The sequence below is a fragment of the Fusarium sambucinum genome, chromosome III (genome assembly GCF_050947815.1).
Source record: "Fusarium sambucinum isolate potato_lamoka chromosome III, whole genome shotgun sequence".
In the NCBI taxonomy this organism is placed as follows: domain Eukaryota; kingdom Fungi; phylum Ascomycota; class Sordariomycetes; order Hypocreales; family Nectriaceae; genus Fusarium; species Fusarium sambucinum.
This window is the reverse complement of record NC_139292.1, coordinates 6,796,209-6,821,160: the sequence shown is the minus strand read 5'-3', so window position 1 is coordinate 6,821,160 and position 24,952 is coordinate 6,796,209. Positions and strand designations below refer to the sequence as shown.

The 24,952-nt window shown below is 46.7% G+C and overlaps 10 protein-coding genes across 10 annotated transcripts; 4 read left to right on the top strand and 6 right to left on the bottom strand.

The window, feature by feature from the left end:
• Positions 1–868: 868 nt before the first annotated feature.
• Positions 869–2,548, bottom strand: FSST1_012439 (uncharacterized protein; the record flags this gene model as incomplete). The annotated part of the gene is made up of 1 exon (XM_083235666.1): positions 869–2,548. The coding sequence occupies one exon, from the start codon at positions 2,546–2,548 to the stop codon at positions 869–871; it is 1,680 nt and encodes a 559-aa protein (XP_083082135.1).
• Positions 2,549–2,821: 273 nt separating this feature from the next.
• On the bottom strand, positions 2,822–4,475 carry FSST1_012438 (uncharacterized protein; the record flags this gene model as incomplete). The annotated part of the gene is made up of 3 exons (XM_083235665.1): positions 2,822–4,136; positions 4,185–4,297; positions 4,365–4,475. 3 exons carry the CDS (start codon positions 4,473–4,475, stop codon positions 2,822–2,824), a joined length of 1,539 nt encoding a protein of 512 aa, XP_083082134.1.
• Positions 4,476–4,973: 498 nt separating this feature from the next.
• Positions 4,974–6,748, top strand: FSST1_012437 (general substrate transporter; the record flags this gene model as incomplete). Its single annotated transcript, XM_083235663.1, has 5 exons — positions 4,974–5,169; positions 5,226–5,965; positions 6,025–6,059; positions 6,111–6,530; positions 6,586–6,748. 5 exons carry the CDS (start codon positions 4,974–4,976, stop codon positions 6,746–6,748), a joined length of 1,554 nt encoding a protein of 517 aa, XP_083082133.1.
• A 412-nt stretch (positions 6,749–7,160) lies between these two features.
• Positions 7,161–8,249, bottom strand: FSST1_012436 (uncharacterized protein; the record flags this gene model as incomplete). Its single annotated transcript, XM_083235662.1, has 1 exon — positions 7,161–8,249. The coding sequence occupies one exon, from the start codon at positions 8,247–8,249 to the stop codon at positions 7,161–7,163; it is 1,089 nt and encodes a 362-aa protein (XP_083082132.1).
• A 5,879-nt stretch (positions 8,250–14,128) lies between these two features.
• On the bottom strand, positions 14,129–15,898 carry FSST1_012435 (uncharacterized protein; the record flags this gene model as incomplete). Its single annotated transcript, XM_083235661.1, has 2 exons — positions 14,129–15,469; positions 15,518–15,898. The coding sequence occupies 2 exons, from the start codon at positions 15,896–15,898 to the stop codon at positions 14,129–14,131; spliced, it is 1,722 nt and encodes a 573-aa protein (XP_083082131.1).
• Positions 15,899–16,222: 324 nt separating this feature from the next.
• On the top strand, positions 16,223–18,006 carry FSST1_012434 (BAG family molecular chaperone regulator; the record flags this gene model as incomplete). The annotated part of the gene is made up of 2 exons (XM_083235660.1): positions 16,223–17,139; positions 17,202–18,006. 2 exons carry the CDS (start codon positions 16,223–16,225, stop codon positions 18,004–18,006), a joined length of 1,722 nt encoding a protein of 573 aa, XP_083082130.1.
• A 474-nt stretch (positions 18,007–18,480) lies between these two features.
• On the top strand, positions 18,481–19,303 carry FSST1_012433 (glutathione S-transferase; the record flags this gene model as incomplete). The annotated part of the gene is made up of 5 exons (XM_083235659.1): positions 18,481–18,551; positions 18,610–18,763; positions 18,814–18,924; positions 18,973–19,167; positions 19,220–19,303. The coding sequence occupies 5 exons, from the start codon at positions 18,481–18,483 to the stop codon at positions 19,301–19,303; spliced, it is 615 nt and encodes a 204-aa protein (XP_083082129.1).
• Positions 19,304–19,679: 376 nt separating this feature from the next.
• On the bottom strand, positions 19,680–20,087 carry FSST1_012432 (uncharacterized protein; the record flags this gene model as incomplete). Its single annotated transcript, XM_083235658.1, has 1 exon — positions 19,680–20,087. One exon carries the CDS (start codon positions 20,085–20,087, stop codon positions 19,680–19,682), a length of 408 nt encoding a protein of 135 aa, XP_083082128.1.
• Positions 20,088–21,820: 1,733 nt separating this feature from the next.
• Positions 21,821–22,454, bottom strand: FSST1_012431 (RNA recognition motif domain-containing protein; the record flags this gene model as incomplete). The annotated part of the gene is made up of 4 exons (XM_083235657.1): positions 21,821–21,998; positions 22,060–22,166; positions 22,223–22,295; positions 22,435–22,454. 4 exons carry the CDS (start codon positions 22,452–22,454, stop codon positions 21,821–21,823), a joined length of 378 nt encoding a protein of 125 aa, XP_083082127.1.
• A 1,410-nt stretch (positions 22,455–23,864) lies between these two features.
• FSST1_012430 (uncharacterized protein) lies at positions 23,865–24,802 on the top strand (the record flags this gene model as incomplete). The annotated part of the gene is made up of 5 exons (XM_083235656.1): positions 23,865–23,990; positions 24,047–24,063; positions 24,113–24,213; positions 24,260–24,683; positions 24,784–24,802. 5 exons carry the CDS (start codon positions 23,865–23,867, stop codon positions 24,800–24,802), a joined length of 687 nt encoding a protein of 228 aa, XP_083082126.1.
• Positions 24,803–24,952: the final 150 nt, after the last annotated feature.

The following is a 24,952-nucleotide window of genomic DNA, read 5'->3' as shown; positions in this document are numbered from 1 at the left end:
TGGTTGCTTTGGGTGTCCTATAGGCTCATCCTGTTTGTATCCGTCTTCAAAACTTGTGATATCAAGGCCAGATGAGTGGCAAGTAAAGAAATCTTTGCAGCTGTTGTCCATTCTCCTGCGGATATGCGAATGACGACTGCGGTCATATCAATGAACAAAACAAGCATGACAAGCGGAAAGTCATCCATGGCTAGAAAATGGTGCTGAGTATTTGGACGAACAATTGATTCAAAAGAAAGAAAGCCCCAATTACTAAGGTGATGGAGCTCACTCTTTATACCTTGAGGCTGTCCAGTCGGCCCGTGACTGCACAGTTGAGGCATATGTTGGTCCATAGTTAGTTGTTGGTTGATGGCGGACTTGATGGTAGTAAACACAGGGGTTATATGGAGCAACCCGGATACCACGGCTTCTTTCATTTCGCATGTGATGCTATTTTCAAGCCAAATAAATGAATCTTCCATTCCTATCATATCTTTCCAGGCTCCTCTGTAGTTGACGACTTGACGACAAATTGAATACTCCCGCAGGTGTTAACTTAGACTAACGAGTTGCAATTCACATGCTATGATTAAACGATAATTCAGTCGCTAGTCTTCAAGTTCTGACGTTTCCCTTTGGCAGTCTAGTCCCGGCAATTGAATCGGAAAAGCGGCACGGCAATGACCAACACAATACAGGGGCTGAGTCCATCAGAGCCTTCTTGGACAAGCTTACCAGTGACTGATCTATCATGAGTTATTTTGAGTATGTCAATATTGCTTTGATATTGGAAGGTTATCAGGGTTTAGTTGCATGTTTAACTTTTAATTGTTGACATTTGCAATCTTTGCTAAGTGATATGAAAGAACAAACCCAAGGCCATTCGTTACCTATCATCCTCCTCCTCGGTAATACAATACGCCTGAACCTCAGCTATACACGTCCTTGCTCCAGGTGTAACCGCAATGGGGAAGCCACCGTAATCAGGGTCATCATTAGGCATCATCATAAACTCGCCATGCCTCGTCTCATCTCCGTTGAGAACCCTGAGAGTTTGCAAGTTTCCATTCTCATCGATTTCCTTCTCCCATCCTTGGAGGATACCACCAAACGTAGCTCCCTCACGAGCTGCCTTGAATCGCGCATGGAAGCCCCGACCAACAAGAAGGAACTTGGAGTTACCAAGGTGGATGACCATGCCACCGCCGGGACCAGGCTTGCCGAAGACGAAGCATCGCTCGACAATAACTTCGATATCACCGAACACTTTAGTCCATTTCTCGGGTTTCTTCTCGCTTGGCTCGTCGTCGAAAAAGAAACCGAAGCGGTCCTTGGGTGCGGCGTTGAGAAGATATTGCTTAGTTTGGTCGAGGAGCTTGAACTCGCGACCGATCACATCAGAGCCTGTGTCGATACCGAATGGACTGGCACCGAGAGCACCATACGTAGCATAGGCCAACCACACTCGTCGTGCTCCGTACTCATCACGGCGTTGTTCAGGGATAAATAGCGTGTTGCCTTGTTCTGTGTAATTTTGGCATACTGTCTCGTAGTCGTGGAAATACAAGTCTGGCGCGAGTAGGTCCAAGGCAGGTGTGTTGTATCGCCAGATGTCCAAGACATGAGGGCAAGGACCACCTGAAGGGTAGACACCAGGTTTATCACCACCGCCAACAACGACAGGCGCACCCCCAGAAAAGTCCAACTCCGACGAGCTTTCGATGTTGAGCCATGTGTTTGTGTATAGAGGAATGGGATACTCCTTCTTTCCAGCTGCAGCAACTCTTCCTACGTAAAAAGAAATAAGGTGTGCCATGAAGGCTTCATCAGCAGCGGTTCCACGACCGAAGAGGGACTCCCATGTGTAAGTTTCTGATGAAGAGACACTGGGGATGCGCTTCTTGAATCTGGGATGGGTATCGACTTGGCTGAGATGCTGAACAAGATCAGCGGGAATAGGCTCAGCAAAGGCCTTGTTGGCTCTCTGAGATCTATCGCGAGAATCTCCCAAGACTCCTGTCTCGTTCTGAACTTGTACCATGAGAACGGTTTGGTGTTGAGAGTCAACCTCCCGGAGGTGGCGTAGGAGGGCTGCAAAGGCCTTTGAATCAGCTTCGCAAGCAGCGTCGCATAGAGGAGTGATCATTTCAAGTGTTCTCTTGACACCTCCAGCCTCCATAACCTGAACTCTGGGGAATCGCTTGGGGTCTGTTCTGATCCATGTTGGAGTATATGTGGAAAGTCCGTTCTTGTATGTTCCGAACCAAAGCAGAACAAGGTGCATGTCGTGCTGTCTGGCGCCCTCGAGAACTTTGTCAAGCTCGCTGAAGTCGAACTCGCCCTCTTTGGGCTCAATCATTTCCCATGTTACTGAGCCGAGTAATGTGTTGACATGGTCAGCCTTCATTGCAGGCCAGACCTCGCTCATGAACTTTGCAGAGCTCAGTGAGGAGTTGTGAAGCTCACCGGGCAGCATGAGAAAGGGCTTGCCCTTGACAATGAGCTGGGCTGAGCCATTGTCTGATGTTTTGATGTGAGGATGCGAGGGAATTTGTGTGGCTGTCATGATTGTGAATGATCAGGTCTGGTGTGCAAGAACAAAGTCAATGAATTGTTAATAGTATGAATGATGAAAGTTGATTCAAATAGCCTTCAATAATCGTTGGATTCGGAGGTGGTGGAGATCGTGGGGTAAAAGGCTCGTATGATGCGTCTCGGACTTATTTCGCATCAATGTCGATCGAGTCAGCTGCCCACCTTCGGCGAAATACTACCCCAGCTTTCTTATTTCCCTCCACCATTTCATTATCAAGCCGGAATAGAAATGCGGAATTGAGTGTTAAACTCTCAGTGGGGGAAGATCAACTTCTCCAATTCCCTGCCAACAGTCTAGATCATCTAGTTTCCTTAGTAGCCGTTCCAGTTTAGTCCTCGCTGCCTCCATTTCCAATTGACCAACGTTATTCCCCAGCTGAGTCTGTTCAAGAAAAGCGGCTCCAATGTCCCGGATCTTGGGGACTAAGCTACTACCGTTTGCGTCAAAGACAGCGTGCGGTAAGTGATATAGGATCTCTAGTAGATCGTCCACTATTCTCTGATGTTCTTGAGCGCTCTCGTTGGTTGGGCCGAATTTTTGCAGAATATTTGACCGGATATTTAGACTTGTCACGAATAGATTGGCGATTTGAACATCATGCCCTTCCGTGACATGTTTGGGACGGGATAGACCGCCGCGCCATCGAAGCTCGGGCGGAAGATTATCTAGAACGTCCTGGACCTTGGCCAAATATCTCATGATACAGGCCTGAGGGTCCGTAGTTTGGGGATTTTGCTGTACTTGCTGCCAGATGAGGAAAAGGTCGCTTAATGAGTTGAGTCCCGGAACATAGGATGTGTCATCACCATGCCATGCTGAGTCTTGCTCATGGCCACTAGCGTTTATGCATTGAGGCTCCATCTGATCATCTGTCAAAGGAAGAGGTCGGGGGAAGCTCTCCATCCGATCCTGACTGAGCAGACTAATGGGGAGCCTCCCGAAGATGTCCGCGCTGCATGCGCTAGCAAACAATAACCATATGAGTCTTCTCAATAGCTGTTGCTCAACCTCATCGTGCTCGTGTGTATGATAGTATGCCAAATAGCGTGCGCCAGCAGCTGCCTCGCTCAGAGCGTGATAGGAGCGCATGCTGCCCAAGCCTGATTTCGCCGTAGCGCTCATGGCTGTGCCCATGTTATACAACGCGATGCACCTGTTGATGCTAAATGAGTCTCGAGCGAATTGACTCTTTAGCAGTCCATGGGCGTCGAGAAAGTCGACGCAATAGTCAACAGTAATTGGCCCATAATCATGCCGTGGTAGCGTGGCTTTGGTAGCCGCGCAAACACTAATGACCAGGCCGCAGAATTCCGCGTCTGTGTTAGCGAGGCCTTGTCCGAGCTGGCGGAGAAACCGACGTCGGAGTAAGGTCGGAGCCAGAGGGTGGATCACATGGAACCAGTCTCCGAGGAGGCGCATGATGGTTGATTCGGGAGCAAACGCGGATAACCAGCCAGTTGGTACTGAAGGGCTGTGAAGTGATATGTCGCTACTCTGGCCTGGTGATATTGAAACATTGACGGGAGAAGTAGCGAGGCTTTGGGCTTTTTGGACATGTCTTTGACAGATCAGCATGACTTGTTCATCTTGGAATGGCCAGACTCACTGTTGAACCGACCTGTTTGGAGGTCCTCTCTTTCTCCTCGGCCGGACATGGGTACAATCTACATTGAGAGTCTCGCAACCACGACATCTCTGATGATCCGATTCATAGGTGCACTGTCCGAAAATGGTGTCAGTAAAGAGGTCAATACGACCTGAACCTGGGGTATTGTGGATCTCATACCCGAACTTTCCTTGCTCGGCAGAGATCGCAAGCTGTTTGATTGCGGGGTTTAATGCCTGAAGAAACGGTTATAGAATCGGCTACAACGCTGTCAGAAACGTTGTCTGCCATGGCATGGATTACTGCGGGATAACAAGGTGGGGAGTCAGGTTCGGATGCTCAAGGAGAATTATCGGATCACCTCCTCCTTTTAGACACTCCTGTATGGACTACTTCGCAGAAATATCGGATATACCTGACTAGTCTACCAAGCCTTAATCGGCATGGCCAGAACAAAGTCTGGAGGGGCTGTCCAATAGTGAGGTGGGCCATTCTCTATCAGGTTAAGATGCTCTAGAATCCCTGCTTTCCCCATGGGGAGAGACAAAAACCTAGAGAGAAAAACTGCTGTGAGTAGCGTTCTCCAACCTGGAATGCTTGTCACGAGACTAGTTCCATGGTTCGACATGTATGGTTGGTTCCAATTCGTGCATCAGAGAGTCGCATGCTCTGAGTATATAATATATCGAGTGGAGGACGATCTTGAATGGAAGAGATCATCAGATCTTTATCTACTCCCGCTTCCATCATCATCAATAGGGGAAAGCGAAGCGACAAACTTTGCCCAGCATGACTTCAAAGGAGACTCAAGTCGAAATCTCTCATGACGACCATGTCCCCCAAAGCAACCCACTACCGTTCTGGAAACAGACTGAGCTGAGGAAGTTGTACTTTATGATGATCTTTCTCTTCATGGGTTCAACGACTCTCGGCTATGATTCTAGTCTGCTGAATGGTCTTCAGACAATGGGCTCTTGGCAACAATGTGAGTTGATTGATGTATCGTCTCAATACTTACATCACTGACACATACAAACACAGTCTTTGATAACCCTGAAGGAAGTCGTCTCGGTATCTTTGGCGCGATGCCCGGTTTCGGTGGTCTCTTCGTCCTACTATTCGCTCCCTACGTCGCCGACGGCCTCGGTCGTAAGAAGGGTACAGCTGTCGGCTGCGTCATTGTCATCATAGGCGCCTTGATGCAATGCTTTCCCCAAAAAGGCCACGGTCCACGACGCGATGCTCTATACCTAGTCGGCCGATTTATCATGGGCTGCGGTTCCAACATCTCCAACGCAACATGCCCGCTCCTCATTACCGAGATCTCCCACCCCCGCCACCGAGGCAAGATCACAACTATCTACAACACTTTGTGGTATCTGGGAAGCATCATCGCAGCTTGGGTGTGCTTCGGCACCCTGAGGAATCAATCCGGCACTATCCAGTGGGTTCTTCCCACAGGATTGCAGTGTCTTATGCCTGGCATTCAACTTCTTGCCATTTTTATTGTTCCCGAGAGCCCTCGATGGTTGATTAGTAAGGGTCGCGAAGAGGAGGCCCGCCAGATCCTTGTCAAGTACCACGGCAACGGAAACGACGATGACGAGTTTGTCAGGTGGGAGTATACCGAGATTGTCAACACCATCAGGCTTGAACGCGAGGGTTGCAGTGATGGTTGGGCTGAGCTTTGGCGCACTCCTGGTAACCGAAAGCGATGCGGTTTGATCATCGCGACTGCTATCTTTTCCCAATGCAGTGGTAACGGACTTGTTTCGTACTATGTAAGTGCTGACAGTCACTTAAATTATCCAATAGTGGTACTAACTATTATTTCCAACAGCTTGCCGCCATTCTGAAAACCATTGGTATCACTGAGTAAGTTACTCTATGTGCAACATTCGATCGAAAGACACTAACATTCGCTAGTGCTGTAACCCAAGCATACATCAACGGCGGATTGACAATCTGGTGCTGGCTTGTTTCACTCTTCGCCGCCTTCTTCGTCGACCGCGTTGGGCGCCGAGTCCTCTTCCTCTTCGCAGGTGTCGGCATGTTGATTTCCTTCACCATCTGGACTGCATGCAGTGCTGTCTACGCAAAGACCGAGTCCTCTTCTGCTGGTATCGCTGTCGTTGCCATGATCTTCCTTTTCTACGGAGTTGCAGGTGCCGCATGGCCTGGTCTGACCGTATCTTATACCGTCGAGATTCTGCCCTACAACATCCGAGCCAAGGGTCTCACGCTCTGCTTCTGCTTTACTGCTCTATCTGGAGTTTTCAACCAATGGGTCAACCCACTTGGTCTTCAGCAGTTGGCCTGGAAGTTTTACTTTGTCTACATTGTTATGTAAGTCTTGTTCAAATAACAGTACCTCATGATAGAAGCTAACATAATATCCTAGCCTGGTCATTGAATGTCTGGTCATCTACTTCTTCTTTGTCGAGACAAAGGGTCCCACTCTTGAGGAGATTGCCATGTTGTTCGACGGAGAAAATGCGGCAGCTGGCATTGCTAAGACCCAAGCTCAGATGAAGAGCGAAGTGAGCCAGGTTGAACATGCTTAGAGTGGCTCCCTTGCCTAGTATAGGGCTGAAGGGATGGTGTTCCAACATTATATGGCACACTTGGCCATGAATATCGCATCAGTCCAGAATAATATTAACGAATGAACTGCCATAGTATATCAATGAAATCTTATCTTTAATGCGCCACAACATTGATATGAAGTCATGTATGTATCCAAAGACGATTCGAAGCATTTTGAGCATTATGAACCAGTAAAGTAATCGTGATACCAGGTAGAATTTTTACATAATGTACATAACCTATTAAAATCTTGTAACCCCATAACCCACCCAGACATAGTAAAATTTGCTGTAAAGCGTTCTCATATGAGCCGCATTGTGTAGGTATCGTGCCTCTCATCTCAAAAAGCCGTTTTCATATTCATTCTTCAATTTTGTTCATACAATCCGTCTAAGCCTTTAGCTTCGACACCGCCCTGTATCGGCTTGGTAGACCGACATTGCTACGCTCTGCTGGTGGGATAGACTGGGCATATCCTCCATAAGCTGGTAGAGAAGGCTTCTGCATAGCAGCCATACTTCCGCTCGTTCCTGGTCTTTGAGGAATGCTTCCCCATGAAGTCTTGGGCTTGTGCTGAGCGCCGTAAATGGCAGTTTGCATAAATTGCATCTGCTCTTGGATACCGTGGGGAATCTGGTGTTGCATTTGGTGTTGCATTTGGTGCTGCATAGGCATGCCTGCAAGTGAAGTCTGGGATGCTGAAGCTTGATGCATTCCATAAGGTGAAGCCATATAAGGGTTGGGCATGCCTGAAATCGAGGACTGGGATCTCGAAGCTTGTTGCATTCCGTAGATTGATCCGTTGGACATGCCGAATCCTGTGTCAGGAGGACCTGTGAGGCTCACACTCGGTGTTCCTCCTCGTCGCGATGCCTTGGCTCGCTCCTCTTGAGCAATAACACCGATCAATCCGCCATTGAACATGGGCTTCCTTTCATTGAAAGGGTCTTGGTAAGGGTCCGCAAATGGATCTTGGGGAAGGTTTGATGCGAAAGATGGTAGTCGGAGATGTGAGCCGCCGTTGTTTTGTCCTTGTGATGAACCAGGTCTCATAAGATATTGCTGTGAAGATGCGCGCAAGTTGGGGTTTGATCGCACGCCTGACAATCTTGATGCTTGATCGCCTTTAGCTTTGGACTTGAGCATGGCCAGGGGAATGTCGTCGTCATCATCACTATCGGTGATATCCATCCAAGGGCCTTTGAGAGAAGGAATTCGTGTGTGCTCAACCGCTGGTTGTCCAGTGGTAGTCTTCATCATTTTTTGTCGGTAAGTAGCAAGATGCGCCTCCTGACGCCTTCTTTGTTCGTTTGGCTTGGCGACTTTGTCATCATCAGAGTCATAATTGATGTTATCATCTTCATCTTCGCTGTCGCTGGCTTGTCTCTCTGATCTCTCTTGAGCTTTTTGTTTTTGGTAGGTCTCCAGCTGTGCTTGTGTCATGACGTTACCGCCAGGGGATCCAGGGGCTGATGGCATGATGGGCTTGCTATACGAGAGTGAGACTGATAATGTGACAGAGAAGTGGAGCTGAGAAGAGGGGCAGTGTCGACGGTGAGAGAGCTGCGTAGAAAGTGAGGCTATAGTTGATTGAGAAGAATAAGAAGTGTCAAGTTCAAACAAGGACAACCTCGTGATAGATACGTATAAATAAAGATCAAAGTGTGCTTTGGCGACGCGTTGTTGTCCTTTTGTATGACAGGTTTTGGAACAAAAAAGGTGGAAGAAGTACCGGGGGGCGGGCCAGCAGGGGTTTCATGCCCCTGTATTAAATCAGGTACGGAGTAGTAGCCCGCTAACTAACGTCAGATAAATTACATAATTAGGCAGGGTTCTCTGTCCAAGCAACTGGTTAGAGTGCCCGTCTGACATGCGCTAAGTCAAGCCTGAAGCTTACAGAAAAAAGGGCTGTGGCTCTGGTGGCTTGAGTAGACACAGAGAGAGGCTGGCTGTTTATCTGTATGTATTTGCATTTGCATAAATAGTCTGTGATTGAACAGCAGCGTGCTTGAAATGTGGCTTGTTATTTATCGCCTTCTTGTCCTGGCGCTCGTCGGAAGCGCCGGGTTTCGTCTAGCGCTTGGGGCCTTGCTTTTGCTGGCTGCTGGAGAGTCAGTCGCTCGGTCCATGGTAAGATTCGGCCAGACCGTTACATTGACGCCTTGAGGCTTAAGTGGCCCGTCCCCCTTCTTTTATCCCGGCCGGCTTCATCCCAATTCATTCTCGCTTGACACGGCAGTCAAGCTAGGGTAGAGACACTTTTAGAACAGTTGTTGTTGGATTACCTACTCTAAAATAAACAGACAACTTCCTTTTTGATCAATGAATCTTTGGTTCAATATGCTGCAAGTGTCGTCTATCATATTGATACCTCCTTTAATATTCGGCAGTTAATCCCAAACAAGACATTCAGCTTACAACTTGCATTCTTGGCAACGTCTATTAAAAGGACGACACGTCTCCACGCGATTGGACCGGGGCTATCCTGTCCAATACAACCAAAGTTCCGCTGTCCCTCTCCGACTTTGCCAAAACCTCGTATACCTAAAATCGGTCTCAACTAATTTTCCGCTAATCGCCTAGTCCCCGTCCCCACTGAGCAAGGGCTGATAACTGGGCTGGCCTGTTATTTTTGAAGTCTGGAACGTTGAAGCAAAAAAAGCTTCTCCCCTTTTTTTCCCTCGTCAAGCCCTTCTATTTATATCCACCACAACATTCCCATGTCTTTAGATCTAAACTACTTCAATCGATCTTCATCCTGTCTTTCCATTCCAATATTAATGGTGACATTCGCTTGTTCTTGGCCTTCTTAAAATATGTCATGGGGTTCTTGAATCCCCAGGCCTCCCAGGGCCAATTTGCTGATCTTTGTCAAGATTTTCAGCTCCCTGATTCTATTTATCGATAAGGTTTCATGACGTAGTATTCTCGTGCCCACCCTATACCAACAACAATTTCAGTAAAAAAGTACCTTGATGAGAGACAATTACATCAGCTACATTCTTCCATCGAGTGCCTAGATGAAGATCCTGCCTTACTACTGACTCCTGCTGTTACTACCCTGTACAAGGTCAATTTGGATGCTTCGAAGCTCGGTCGCATCTCTTTTATGAAAAATGCTTTCGCACGCACTGACTAACAGCGACGGCGAAGCTACAAGCAGAGATAATCCCAATGTCGAGAAACCACAACATTACTTACCAATTTTTTCGGTCAAGAAATACATGTGTTCATTTTTACCACGAAAACACTTCTTTACGATAATCCAATGCATTTAGACTCTCTTCACAGGTATCTCAACATAGGATTAACAACACATGAGCTTCACTCGCTACGATCTAGCCAACACTCATTTAATTATACTTGTTGCAACCATGGCCAATGATGATGACTTTGACATCCAGATGTTTCATCAGCTCGAACGGGATGAAACTTGTGTCGCCTCAAAGTTCAGTGTTACAGGTGTTGGTTCAGGAGGAGGTGATCAGACCGCGTACCTCATTGATGTTGATATTGAGAAATTCCTGATTCTTTGAGCCAAGATTGGTCATATTTGCCAAGAATTTTTACAAAAACTCTTTCGCCGGTGTCATATTATTCTAATTCCGATAAAAAAACAATAGCCGTCGTGTCAAGCGGGCAAGCATTAACACGACCTTTTCTAATGGGACAGATCCAATAGAATGACTAGAGGTTAGGGAGATATGCCACTTTGGTGAGTTCCTTTTGTACCTCATAGAAAGAACCGAGGAACTCAGTCATCATTTGAAGCCTTTTATCGTATGTTCATTAATGATAATCTCCCTTGCGCGCGTTGCTTATTTCAAGTTATTTTCGTGATAACAATTTAATGAAGAGTGAAATCTTTCTATTGTTCCAAGAAGCAATCGTGATAAGAAGGAAGGCCTCTCGCAAGGTAAATCATCGCGACCACATTAATCGTAGCCGATGTTGAAAATGTAATGTTTGGGAAGCAGAACAAGGGTGAGGATATCTGTTTTCGACCCAGGTCCTAGTGGTGCCGATGTCGCCTAAAATGCCAAGCACTTATGCGATGAAGATTATGACAGGTTCATAAGGCTTGTGACAATCGGAGATTGGATTAATAGAACTTGGAAAGCCGAGAACAAGCCAGATGATGACACTCATCTGCCACCGGGAGAGGTTTAGGCCAGCGAACAGACTATCGATCAGAAAGAAATGTTGGATATGCAGTTCTCCAATTCCCTGACGCCCAAGCATACGGATCACATTGCGTCCAATGTTACAACCGAAATAGACTCATCGACAGCTCAATAGGGTTAGGGCTGAGATGGTATATCTTATATATTCTTGAATTCATATGCTATTCTATAACAGTAGTGATAAGTAAGATGACCTATCATCCTCGGACATGTCACCTCTATCTCATCCATCAAGTCTGATTCTATGAATGACCCCGTTCTTACACCGTGTCTAACTCAACGCATTTGTAAAATTGACCCTGATAAACACTCAACAGTGATAGAAACGCCTCTAGTCCGATTGATAATAACGAATTATTGATCGCGAGGTAGAAGATTCAAGTGTTCAGCCTGAGGAACGTCTTGTCAGTATATAACATGCTGATGGGGAAAGAATTTTACTTACAGACAGCTTAGCAGTTGTACCAACACACATCACCTGGGCTATTGGGAACAATACAGCCTCCGTTAGGGCAGCCCTCACTGCACAGACGAGGTGGGTTGTAAAGACATCTGTTGGCTTCTACTGCGTGGAAGCCAGCAGCGAGCAAAACGAAAAGAGTAGTGAGTTGGAATTGCATTGTTGGTGAAGAATAAGGCTGTTGATGATAGTGACCTTCAGATATAAGTTGTCTGTAATGAGCAAGGGACAGACACGACCTGCAACGGTCGAATCTTTTATATATAAAAATCCAGTATGTCGGAACGTAGTAACATGTTTCAAGTCGTATTAGCGAGGGTAGACGCAAAAACCTTAAACTACGAGTTGAGATGTTGATTTATGGAAAATTATCGATCATATAGAATGGTCTTTATTAAAGTTTCCTACTCCAGATCTAGCAGGGTTTGACATGGCAGGTCGAAACCTTAAATCCATTACACCGCTCTATAGCCAGTAGACTTGTATGAGAACAGCTTCTCAATAAAGGCAATGAATCGTCAGTCTTATGGAACGACGGCAGAGTTGGCACGTTAGTGGTATCTTGGTACAACGCAGGCTATCCAGCTTGAATTAGTTCTTAATCGAGAATTATTCTACCTTTGCACTGAATATCGGAAACAACGCATAGTCCAGCACTAAATTAGATATCTTATGAGCCTCCACTTTAAACGTCAAACATTTCCAAATTCACTCTTCTTCAGAATTACTTCTCCACCTTTGCCAGCAAATGTCTTCCGTTTATTCCGTTTCAATTTGACTCATGTCATCTGATCTAACCTCTGTACATTGACCGCAACTTCCGGAAAATGCTGCCGTATTGATCTTCAGCTGAGTCCCCACTAGCTATCGACAGCATAGAACAAATAATAAATCGCTCCTACCAGAGATGTTGGCCTTTCTCTACCTCATCTTCATATGCATCATGATGAACACTATGCAGTGATGCACATACAATTCGAGATAGGCTAATGATTAGGAAGCCAACACCTAGAACACCTACTTAAAGCATCATAAAGTCGCAACATTGAATACATCCATCCGACTCGCTTACACAATCCTTGCGTTTACTCTCGGCTTAGCATCCGGTTGATACGCCTCATAATCGACAGCGTCTGTCCCCCATTTTCTACTCCATCCATGTCCATATGACTTGCCTTTCCTCGCAGTCCAATAATTGTTTGGGGTTTTTCTAACCTTTTTCCTTCCATGGGAGCCTAAGATTGTAATCAATATCATTAGCAAAAGAGGGAAGGTTTTTAGCTTACATTTTTCTTTATTATTCTTTTTCCGGATAGTAAACTTTTTGCACCGAGAGCAATACTTTGTACCCCCCATCCAATGGCGTAGCCGTATACGGAGAGGGCAAGAAATACACGCACAATGTTTCTTGCATCCTGAGACTTGACAAACAGGGTGATCAAGGGGATAAAATTGGCACCTGATGCAAGTAGCATCCTTATTCTTGTAAAAGTGCATAGACAGTTGATGACATATGGGAACATATTCCACGAACCCTCCTCCTCTGGGGCCTTTGCATCCTTTTTCGTTAGGATATAAACAGGTCGGGGGAATATCTGGTGTAGGTCCAAGTTGATCGACTTGTTGAAGATTTGGTTTGTCGGGGAGGAGAGGCTTTGCAAGGTAATGCTTGTCGCGACATGTCAATGAAAAACAGACAAGATCGTTTTTGGAACACTGTCTCATGATCTCAAGTTGAATCTCTGGGGGGAATTTGTGAAAGAAGGTAAAGGGCTCTTCTGTCACTGGAGTTGACATGATGAGATAGGGACTGGGAGACGGGCTTGTTAGGTATAACGAGGGTTGAAGTGAAGATGCTGGGTAAAGGAAGTCTCATGAAAATGAAAGGTGTCGTGATACTACTATGACTTTCATCAGCAACAGGGAATATGGCATATGACCAGCTGGGCAGATTGACTGACAGGCTCGGGTATTTCTTCGGTTGTGCTTGGGCGGCTTAGCAGGTCTTACAGTTCTTTTATATAGCGTGAGAATAAGGTTGCTTACGAGCCCTAACTTTTGTGACAAAGTTACACGGAGAAGAAAAAGGTCATTATTGGACTTTGAAAGCCAAAAGTATCAAATGAGCTGTGCTAATCGCACACATCAACATTGCTAATCGCACAAAAAGGGTCCACTTGTCACTTACATAATCAACACGTGACGCTTATGTAAGCCGCACGTGACTACGCTAAGCCTCTTATGGAAGAGATTTATCGCGTCGCGTCAACGCGTAACAAGGCCTATAGAAGGTCAAGATTAAAGCTACAGAGGGTCAAGATGCAAGCTATAGAGGGTCAAGATGTAAGGAATAAGAAAGGCTAGGCTTTTATTGTAATTCCTCTTGAAATAGTTAAATTGATACTATTGACTGTATACTGATTTGTATATGTAGGAGGGAAAAGTTAGAATAATCTGCAGTGTTGGGCGAAAAAAATCTTAGACTTGTGTGCGATTAGCAATGTTGATGTGTGCGATTAGCACAGCTCTATCAAATATGCCTTTTAACCTTTTACATAAAAACGTAATCCTGGAACATCTCATGCCCCTCAGGCAGCATCACGCCGGTTGTCACGTTTCTGACGTTAAGACCTTGCATAACCTTGACTCGGACAGCCGCGCTGGGTATGAAACTGAAATATGGATGGAATTGTTTGCCGTCTACTGGTATGTTTCTATAGATTATTCAAGTCTTCCTCTAATAAGGCAACAATACCAGAATAGAAGTTGTGCTGGAATTCTTCATTCTGCACATCACACGCCTGCGCTTTAAACCCGACATCCAGACATCGTCGGACTGCACTTCCGTAGGTAGAACTAGCCTGACATATTTCGTCGACAAGGCGTTGTGCAGTCATGAAATCCGATAAACCACTGAGCTCAATGCCGAGTTCTTCCTTCGCTGATCGAAGGGACTCAATCCTCTGCCCTTTGATCAGCTCAACGAGCAAAACTCCAATAGGTAATAATTTGGGTGTTGGTATCATCGAGTTTCGGCCGCCATCGCTTTCACTCGCCTTCTCAGCTTTGAGAAAAGCCGTGTTGTAGTCGATGACATCTCGTGTTTTTACAAAGACAATACTTTGGCTCCGAGGTAACTCCAGCATCCATGGAGTTCTGTATAAGTGCAGCACGCTTGTTGCGATAAAAACAGCGAGCTGTAGTCTTTGTCTGTACGTAAAAAGATGGTATCCGTCCTCGTTATGAAGTACCTCGTACAATGAGACTGTCGAATACTGAGTTTCTGATGGAAGTACAGAAGAGCTGTAAACGTTATATGTTCTCTTTTGCCCTGCCGAATTATCTGTGATAGCTCCTAGGCATACAGGACTGATGCTTGGTTTCGCTTTACTACATATACTGTGGCATGGCTGGATCTTTGTTGGGGTGACGTTTGTTTTTCCTATAGATACAGACGCCATTCCGTTGGTGATTGATGATGTAGTTACTTCGGACACAGTAGTTGATGATGAGAATCGAGGCATCCCGAACCGGACAGATTTGACCTTCTTCCCAATTTTGGGGTTAGGCGAGGGTGGAATGGGTAGAGGAACAGATATCTGAGGTGTCCTTGGCAAGTTTGGGACTACTCTTAATAGCCATCCATCCCATTCATGTTTGCCGATCTTGAGGGACTGAGATGTGCCTTCCCATAGATGGTGGGCGAGCAATAGATCAGTGCGGTGGTCTTGTATGATCTCATCCTCCTCGCTGTAACTTGGTTTGTCGACGCCTCCTGATAGTCTCATAGACACTTGATGCTCACGGCTGCATTTGAGATTCGACTCAACAGCCCTGTATATGCTGGCAACAACAGTCCGTAGAACACTGAGGAGCTTGACACGAGATCTCACCCGTCTTTTGGGTTCTAGTTCAATGTTCATCGTAGCTAACGATTCCAAATTTGTTATACCGTCCCGGATAGTCGTTAGATGTTCAGAGTATTCCGACCGGCTCAGTGCAAATGCTATACGCTTGAGCTCCTTGCCTGCGAGAGTCATATCTGACCAAGATGTCTAAGAGCCTTGTCAGAACCGCGATAGGACCATAACTAAGACACGTACCTCGCTCCCAGGTCCAAGCTTGTCATACATCTCCTCAGTAGCTGTCTGAATGTCTCTCAAGGTCCGTTCAAAAACGTCGCATGACTTCCAAAGTCTGGTCCGGATCGCCTTTTGCGTTTCTTTTTTGGTCCACAGATCGCCTCCTGGATTTTCTACCATTGCATCGATGAGTGAAGGCGGAACAATGCCATCAAGGAGCTTCTCGCAGATATTTTGCAGCTTGACTTGTTCAGTTTCAAGATTTCTGATCAGCCTTTGTAACTCTCGCTCGTATCTTTTGTATCTCTGTATCAATGAAACACCATTCTTGTAGTGCTCCAGAGTTGAGATCACCAGAGGGATACTTCCTAGCACAATCCCGGCTACTTCAAGGCCAGACATAGCTCGATTTACCAGTCGGATTATAGAAAGATGCAGCTTTGTTGAAAACCCTGAAGAAACTGAGAAGGCCTGGGCATAAGCTTAAGAGATCATAATAAACATAGGAAGATGCAGGACGATGTTGATGAGGCTGAAAAAACTATGTCGGAGCGGGGTTTGGTATGTGTGGATTGTCAGCCTGTATCAGCATGGATACGTTAAAAATGCCGCAATACAGCTAATAGACCCATGACAATGCTAGTCTATACATGCCTACAGCCGACTGGGTAAGCCAGGCCTCTCCTCCCTTGTCATTTAGATAATCTCACTTATCACAACGAAACGATGGAAGAAAGCATTCCTGACTCTGTACGGCAATGCCTCGACGAATTCAATACCATACGAGAGGGAAATTTTCCAGGGACCGGAGCATCTTACCTGAAAGCCGCACTTGGGATTGGCGAGGAAGAAGCTCGCTTCAAAATATGGTGTGGGAATATTGCGGCGCACAGCAGCGGACGACGATCACTTCAGTACCGTCTTCGAGATGCTTCTCATTTACAGAAGCAAGTCAAGTCTCTCCTCAACGAGTTATCGGAGCTCTTGATAGATGCTTTTCTCATTATGTCCGGGGAGAAAGTCCCGTGGGATCGTGTCGAAGATGAAAATACCATTGCACTGGACATTGGTTCTGATGCTGATTCCAATTTCGATCAGGTGCCTGACACAGAGATGGCACAAATCGCACAGAATGTTTCAGACGTTATCAGTTGTCTCCTGCGCCTGAGCGTTGCAATCAGAAACCCTGCTCCGCACGACCGTTTCGCAGCATCTGTACCCGTCGAAGCGTCGCATTACGAACCCTTTGATATCCAGCATGTTAAAGACAAATTTGGCGAGATCGAACCGTTCCTCGCTGATAGGTTAGGAAAGGCCATATCGCGGAGGAGACAATACTTCAAGTATCGCGAAAGCCATAACTTGAAGCTCAAACAAGGCCTGGATTTGCTGGAACACAATGATGTAGAGAGTACCGTGGCGAGCTCTCTACCCCTACAAGCAAAAGCCGCCGGCTTTAACCTCGAAGCGATAGACGAAGACGGAGCTTCCGAATCTGGCTTCACACAAACCTCACTCACATCTTCAAAGGCCGACACTGAGAAGCTCCGTGTTCCTCCGCTACCGAGAGAAGCTGAATATGGCCCATTTGAATGCCCGTTTTGTTATTTGATGATAACAGCCAGTAGTACAATCGCTTGGAAGTAAGCAAAGAAACTACTAGCAAAGTTGTTAAACGAACTAGTGACTAACGTCAAAGTTATAGGAGACACGTGCTTGCCGACCTTCGGCCCTATGTGTGCCTCTGGGAAGATTGCACAGCATCCGGGATGGAGTTTATGCGGCGGCACGAGTGGACTCTACACGAGACACAGAACCATCTGAAGACATACAATTGCCCATGCTCCTGCGGAAAACCCTTTTCAGTTAGGTCAAAATGTCGAAATCATGTCCGCAAAGTTCATCCCGATGCTTTTTCCAGTAGTCAACTGGATGCCATGATAGACCTGAGCGCAAGGCCAACGAGGGAGGACGAGAGTGTGTCTTGCCCTTTGTGCAAAGAGACTCTGTCCTCCATGAAAGATTATCGACGCCATGTTGGCAGACATCAAGAACAGCTCGCACTATTCGCCCTCCCATCACTGCAAACTGATGATGAGGCGCAAACAGAGGAACACGCTTCTGAAACGCACAGCAATATTTCATTCGAAGATCTGGATGTGCCTTATGAAGAAATAAAAGAGGAAAGGCCCTCAAAGCCACAACCTCCAGAGCCACCTATACCGAACAAAGCTACGAGCGGTCCATTGAAGGAGTTGGATGATCTGGCTGTTGAGTTCCAAACCAAGTGGTTACCACCATGCTCCGAATATATCCAATCGCCACCTCGAAATCGGAAGAAAAAAGATGACGATCACCGCAAATTATCTGAAAGTGTTATGCAGCATATTATGCTAAAGCTGGATGGTATTGATACTCAGGGGAATCCCGATGCTAGATTACGAAGAAAGGAACTAGTCCGACAGGTGCAGAGGACGCTAAAGGATATGGATGATGCAAGGGCCACTTGATCCTGATTTGTATCAAATCCTCATTAGAAAATTACAAGATAGCAGCGTCACTGTCTTCTAGTATAACAAATTGAAACGCGTGCGTCTCATCCATACTTCGCTGTCGAGGGTGTTACGCCCCGGAGAGGGGGCACCATGGCTGCAGAGGTTATATCATAAAGAAACAAAATATTGATAAACCAAGAAGAGAACAGATGGGACGAGATGACGATGATCACGAAACAGTATATGCACAACACAGGCAATGGTTTAATTATCAGTTGTTGTGCTGAAGAGAAAGTGGACCCGACGATCTCTCTACTCCAGCCGGCATCTTAGCCGATGTTTAGTGATTCCGCGGAACTTAGAACTACCGTGGAGACGGAGTTTCGCCGACTCATGCCATGAATAACCCCGCAGTATAATAACTTCAACAACAACTTCTAGAACAAACAGCCCTTTTTTCCAAGACATCACCACCATACAAATAAAACTATGTTCAACAAAGACTCCGTCGTATATCACTACCTTGCCATTGGCAAGCTTGGCCGTGGTGAACCCATCAAGTAAGGAAACCTCTCATCAAAGACAATACGGTGCAACGACTCATTCGTAACCCCATAGACTGCTTTTGGAGGATGCGGGTATTGAGTATGAGGAGCGTCGCTACGCAAGAGACGAAACTTGGCCTGAGACCAAGGCGAAGTTGATTAAGCAAGGTCTGACTAGGAATGGTCAAGTTCCTGCTCTTGAGTACAAGGGCCATGCTCTAACTGGCGTAAGTTTGATCTCCCATCTTTGCGTCCTCTACTGACTTATGGATTGCAGCATGTCCCAATCCTGCGCTACCTTTCCCGTGACCTTGGCCGATATGACGGTCAGAGTAACGAGGACAAGTATTTGACGGACTTGGTGTCAGACATCTACGTCGATTGGAGAGTATGTTGCACGTCTACCTCTGGGGACCAAAACTAATCGGATACCCAGGCCCAGTGGGTTAGAAACCTCAAGGAGGGCCCCCGTGAGGAGTACAAGGAGACTGCTGCCCCTCAGTACTACGATCTCATCGGAAAGTACTACGCCGATCGTGAGGGACCTTATCTTCTGGGCGATGAGATTAGCTACACCGACTTTCTCGTCTATGTCTCTATTGATAACGATGCTCGAACAAAGACACTCCCAGTACGTAAACATTTGACGAGTTCGGGAGAAATGCTAATAGCGTTTGTTGTAGGAGAGCTTGCCAGAGTCTCTGGTCAAGTTCAAGGCTGCTTTCGAGGCTCGACCCAAGCTTGTTGAATACATCAAGCAGGAATAAGCTATTCACGTATATAAACATGCTACTTTAATACGAATAGAACCAAATGGAGTCTGTGTGGCCATCGCTCACTGAGCTTTCTAGATTTCCTGGTCTTTGATGCACAGACCACAACTCGATTAGAGAGTCCCAGATCTGACGCACGTTGACTGCGTAGGCTCGCCACCGTCGAGCTTAAGCATCAATGTACCTAGTATGTGTCTTTTCTTATGCCAAAAACGAATCATGAGTACACATACAGGTGACGTGTTCACAAAAGATGGGTATAGAAGCTTAGTTTCAGTCACTTCATAGTAGTCACACCGAGTACACCGTATAAGGACTCTATGAGGGCACCCCATCACTAACACCAACCTCCTCAACATGATAACTCGTCTCAGTCGTTCAATGGGAAGTTTCGCAATGTAGCGTTAACAAGGTCCTGAGGCCCCCGACAGAAGATAAGCTTAGGTTCCTTCAAAGAAGTATTGCCTTGCTTCTTTAACACAATGTGATCCACACAAATAGCCACGGTAGATTCGAATAGCTCCGTGAACTCGATGTTCCCCCGCGCACACCAACCAATTATGATACCACTCCATTCACGTTCCTCAAGTTTCGTTTGGAGGCCTCCGAGGTTTGACCCATCTGCGTTGAGATTGAACCCAACATTGGTGAATCGTGAAGATATCTGGGTGGCAACATTGACTTCAGACCATTGCTCTTTCAGACCTTCGTTGATATCGCGGCCGTGAAGGTGGCGGGAAAGTGAAATCGTAAGGACCGGGATGGCGGATTGGTCCATGCTGAGAGTGGAAATCAAGATGCGATTTGGTCTTTGATAGTAGGTAAAAAGACAATGGGTAGGAGAAATTTGAAGTAATGACTGAAGAGGGGGTGGAAGATGGATGGTAGTTTATTCGCTGTTTCTCGATGATATATAAGGCATGCTTGAGATGCCGAGGCTTTTGGCTAACGGCGACTTGAAAATGACATTATTAATCCATTCGAGACACCGAATATGACAAATTATACAACTGGCCATCGTTATCATCACGATTGCGTGAGATTTGAGTAGAATAACTCTGTTTCCTTTGGCCTGGACTCTGACAAACACACAGTGGTTAACTCCATACCGATCAAACTGTCAACCTGGCTCTACTGTGATCGATGGCCACAGTCATCTTCCAGTAGACTAATGTCGTATGTTCTCTTCAAGCTCAAAACGAGACAACGTCGAGAAATCCGACAGTACCTATACTGAACATCTTCTACCCCCCAGCACATATCGATTCATCAGTACCAGAGGAAGAAAGCATCTGGTGATAGTGAAAGCTGCAGTAGAACCATCCGTCGCCCCAGATTTGGCGGTGCACGACTGCTCTGATCGCACATGCGGTACAAGACGACCCTGGAAGATTGAAGTAATTTCTAGATCTCAAGGCGATAGAGTTTCCCCGTAAGTATAAGGTATCCGGAACTCAACCAGAGCCATCGTCTAGATTGAGCATCCCCTGTCGAAGTCAATCGATAGAAGCAGCGTCCGTGATATCAGGGTCGGACGAGAACGCTGTCATAACGTTAAATCTCTGTTGAGTTTGAGGTCCAAAATTTCATCTCCGATTGCGCCCGAGAAATTGAAGTTTGCCACGTCGTGCGGAAATTTCCTGTGCTCATTTTTGGAGACAAGTCAAGGTCTGAGGATGTGGTGTGTTGTACGTCAAGGCTGTTTGTTAGCCTGTTTTCTGTTTTCGGCTCACAGCCGCAAACAAATCCTCCCTTGGACAGTGCGATAATACGACAATTGAGGGGGTATGGCGATGATGCAGGGAGGGTTCGGAATAGCGCGGTGAGGCTGCGCTCAAAGGGTCTAAACTTGGTCGTAAACACCAATGTGATGAAAGGTGCAAGAGAAACGTGATAGCTATTCCAGGCCAACAGACATCCGGCTGAGGAAAAAAGATGGCGATAGTGGAAGGAAACAAAAGGCAGGCAAGGCAAGCGGCGGTCGCTTGCCGTCGGGGAGTCAAAGAAAGCTAGGTTGGGTAAGTGTCGGTGGATGTCGATGAAGCAAATCGGTCAAGAGTCAATTGAGCGCAAGTAGGAAGCATGTTTGAGATGTTTTGCGTTGCGTCGTAGGCGTGGCAAGCATCGAAGTTGATGGAGAAGTTGGCGGCGTAGAGCAAACAGAACAGAGCAGAGCAGGGCGGAGAGAACAGAGCATCAGCTCAGGTATGACAGCGACACGAGAATAAATCGCCCATCCTTTGCGCATCCGGCTGCTTGTATAACAAAAACAAAAAAGCAGCATAGCCATCACCAATGATCAGTGGTGAGAAAAAAAGAAGAGCGTTTCACTGTCCTATGGTATCTTTGAATAGTCCCTTTCCATCGTCAATCTCGAGGGACCGTGTTTTCAGCGGCCACACCCATCATCCGTTCATTATTTTCTTCGTTTATGGGCGACGATAGAAGTCAGCCCACATCTGGTGATGCGGAAGTCCAAGTCAAGAAGTCAATCAAGCCAAGTCAAGTCTCTTAGTAGCCACCTCGGTCACCGCCGTAGCTGCGGTCACCACCACCGTAGCTGCGGTCACCGCCGCCGTAACCGCCACGGCCACCGCCGTAACCACCACCACGACCACCACCGAAACCGCCGTTACCGCCGGAGGGGCGGGCGTTGGCGACGTTGACTCGGATGCGACGACCGTCAACCCTGGAGGAGAATATGGTTAGCTATTGTTTGGGAAGAATTGGGGGGAAGAAAAAGAACATACTCCTGCTCGTTCATGGCGTTGACAGCAGCGGTAGCCTCCTCCTCAGTGGAGAAGGTGACGAAACCGAAACCACGGGCGCGGCCAGTCTCACGGTCCTTCATGATGATCTGTTGGGAGATTTATTAGCGCTGGATAATCTGGGAATATTTGTAGATGGTCGTACCGAGTCAGTGACCTGACCGAACTCGCTGAAGGTCTGACGGAGAGTCTCATCCGTGGTGTTCCAGGACAGGTTTCTGCAGAGAATTTAGGTCAGCATGATTACCCCTCACTTTTGCGACAGGGAGAGAGAGAAGACGAGAGGGAGAGGGAGAGGTAGAGGGAGAGAGGGACAGGGCATGGGAACGGCAGAGGAAAGAGGGAATAGAGACGCACCCAACGTAAAGCTTAGACATGATTGCGCGTGTTGTTGTAAATGTTCGAGAGAAAGATCGAAGCGGAGTGAATCTTCGTAGAAAATTCATGGAGGGAGGGAGGGGTTTTGTAGATGTAAGAACAGGAAGTGCTTTGGTAAACGTGTCTCGAGTTATATACCAACAGGGCAGGTACCAGGTAGGAAAGATAAGAGCAGGTGCAAAAGAGGAGGAGAGAAAAAAGAGAGGGAGGAAGAAAGGTGATTCACTGGTTGGTGGGCAACGGCAGGTACTGCCACAAGTGGTCTGCACTAAAAAGTTACCCCTCTTCTTCGCATGGATGAAAAGTCAGACAGACACACTCAGCAGCTGCACTTTTTTCTCTTCTCGATTTTTGCATTCCCCGCTCTCTCTCTTTACTGGGTAGTAGACCGCGTCATCCAATGCGAATTGAAATCTGATTTTTCTCTTTCTCGCCTGGTGCATCTGCTCCCTTAACGTAGCACTCGATGCAGTTTTCGGGTTAGCGGTGGCGGATGATGAGATGCACTTCTAACCCCCTCGCGTTAGGCAACCCCCAGTAAACCACTTCTTACAGGTCCCTTTTGCCGCTTGAGCTGCAGTTGTCTTGGTCTAGCGGGGTTCACTCACTGCGGATCGCCTAATGGCGCCCACAGATTTTTAAGATTGGTTTTGCTTAGCCTCCATTGCTCCACTAGAAATGAAGGCCCTGATTTTGCACGCTGCGGGCACCAAACAGCACAAACTCCACTGTTGATGGATCATCTCTTTTGCGGCTCCGGATATTTGTTGAGAGAGGGGTACCACTGTTTCCAGACCCAGTCATTGGAGGGGTAACTACAGGTATCAGTGTCGCTATCAGTCACGAACTCACGATTATCGATAAACTTTAGCCGCGTCGCGTCACGTCCTGATAATTATTGGTATACTTCGCATCTTTCGACGATAAGAGCGTCACACATCTGTGTGATAGTATGGCGACGGTGTAGCTGTGATCAATGTCAGCGAAAGAGATCAGAGTAGTGGATGCAGGGTAGGTCATACCGACAATTAGAAGCTTGATGTCAGTGGAAGGTCAAAGTCCAAAGAATAGAGAGCCCTTACATGTGTTTGGGCAACAAGTTGAAAGCTCCATGCTGAGCTGTTCACGGGGATTTTATAAGTTTGAGAAAGCTTGCTACAAACCATATCAGTAACAGCGTGCAGGGTGATAAAAGTACTTTGAGACTCCCCTTTATTCTATTAATCATGCTTACACAGTTAACATGTCTGTTTCCTTGAATAAAACTCATTGAAGCATAATGGAAAAGTTTGTGATATACCTGAATAAAGTTCTTTTCTTTTCCCTCTTCATCTTAACCTGCCCGATCTCAACATTGAAAACCAGAACATTCAGCCCGAAAGCTCGGATAGCCCAGCAAACAAGCAAACATGGAGGAACACTTGCTCGATATCCCAATTGTGGACAGTCACAATGATCAATCGTTATACTCATTTCTTGCGAAAGGTATCTCCGACATTCACCTCAATCCCAGATCCGAACGACCAGTGACCGATGTGAGTCTGGAGGACACTGCACTACTTCCTACAGCTAATTTCTTTTTCTTCCTTAGTACATCTACCTTCAATCGTAGGTCAGATCATAACGTAAAGCGAGGCTTGACTAACCTATATCATAGAGTTGTCTCGACATTGACTAAACCTTATGACTTGTCTCAATTCACCCTGCTGCATCAGTACCCGGAAACATCTCAACGCAACACGCCGTACCACTACCCTTGTAATATCCCTATCCCCTTGCGATTTGCATTTCTAACAATATCTAGCCCCTTATCAAGATATCTACGACAACTTGCACGACTATCTCACCGATCACCTCGGAGAAGTTGCCCAAAACATCCTGTCGAACGATAAGAACCAATTGATGGACGCGTATTTTGACGCGTGGGAGCTCTACAATGAAGCTGCTGTACGCGTCGATCACATACTAAACCAGGTCAACGCTACGTGGATAGAAAGCCACATCTCCGGAGGGATTCGAGAGCTTTTCCACATCCACACTCTCCACTGTGTGAAATGGCAACAACTTGTGTGGAGCAGGGTCTGTGGTCTTGTCGTAGACGGCGTTCAGAAGGCAATGCAGGAGAGCTATCAGTATGCAACCGATATGCTTCGTCTCATGGAGCGGTTTCGATCGCAGACTGTTGGCCAGATTTGGGACGAAGTGGACGAAAGAACCAAGATCTATCAGTGCCTGGAGGCACCGTTCACTTCAATGATCAAGGCTCATCACAAAAGAGTCAACGTCTTCATTCATGAGAGGAACAGACTTAGAATCATCAATCGGCAGAGACCGATATAAAGGGTAACTATGTGTAATACGGACGTTCGCTGCCATTAGCTGTCATCTGCCTATCGCATACCCGACAGAAACCGACAGCCTGATGTTGATATTAAGAACGAAATCAGCACTTCGGCTCTGTCAGGTAGATTAAGTCGAATAACAGAAGAAGTTAAAG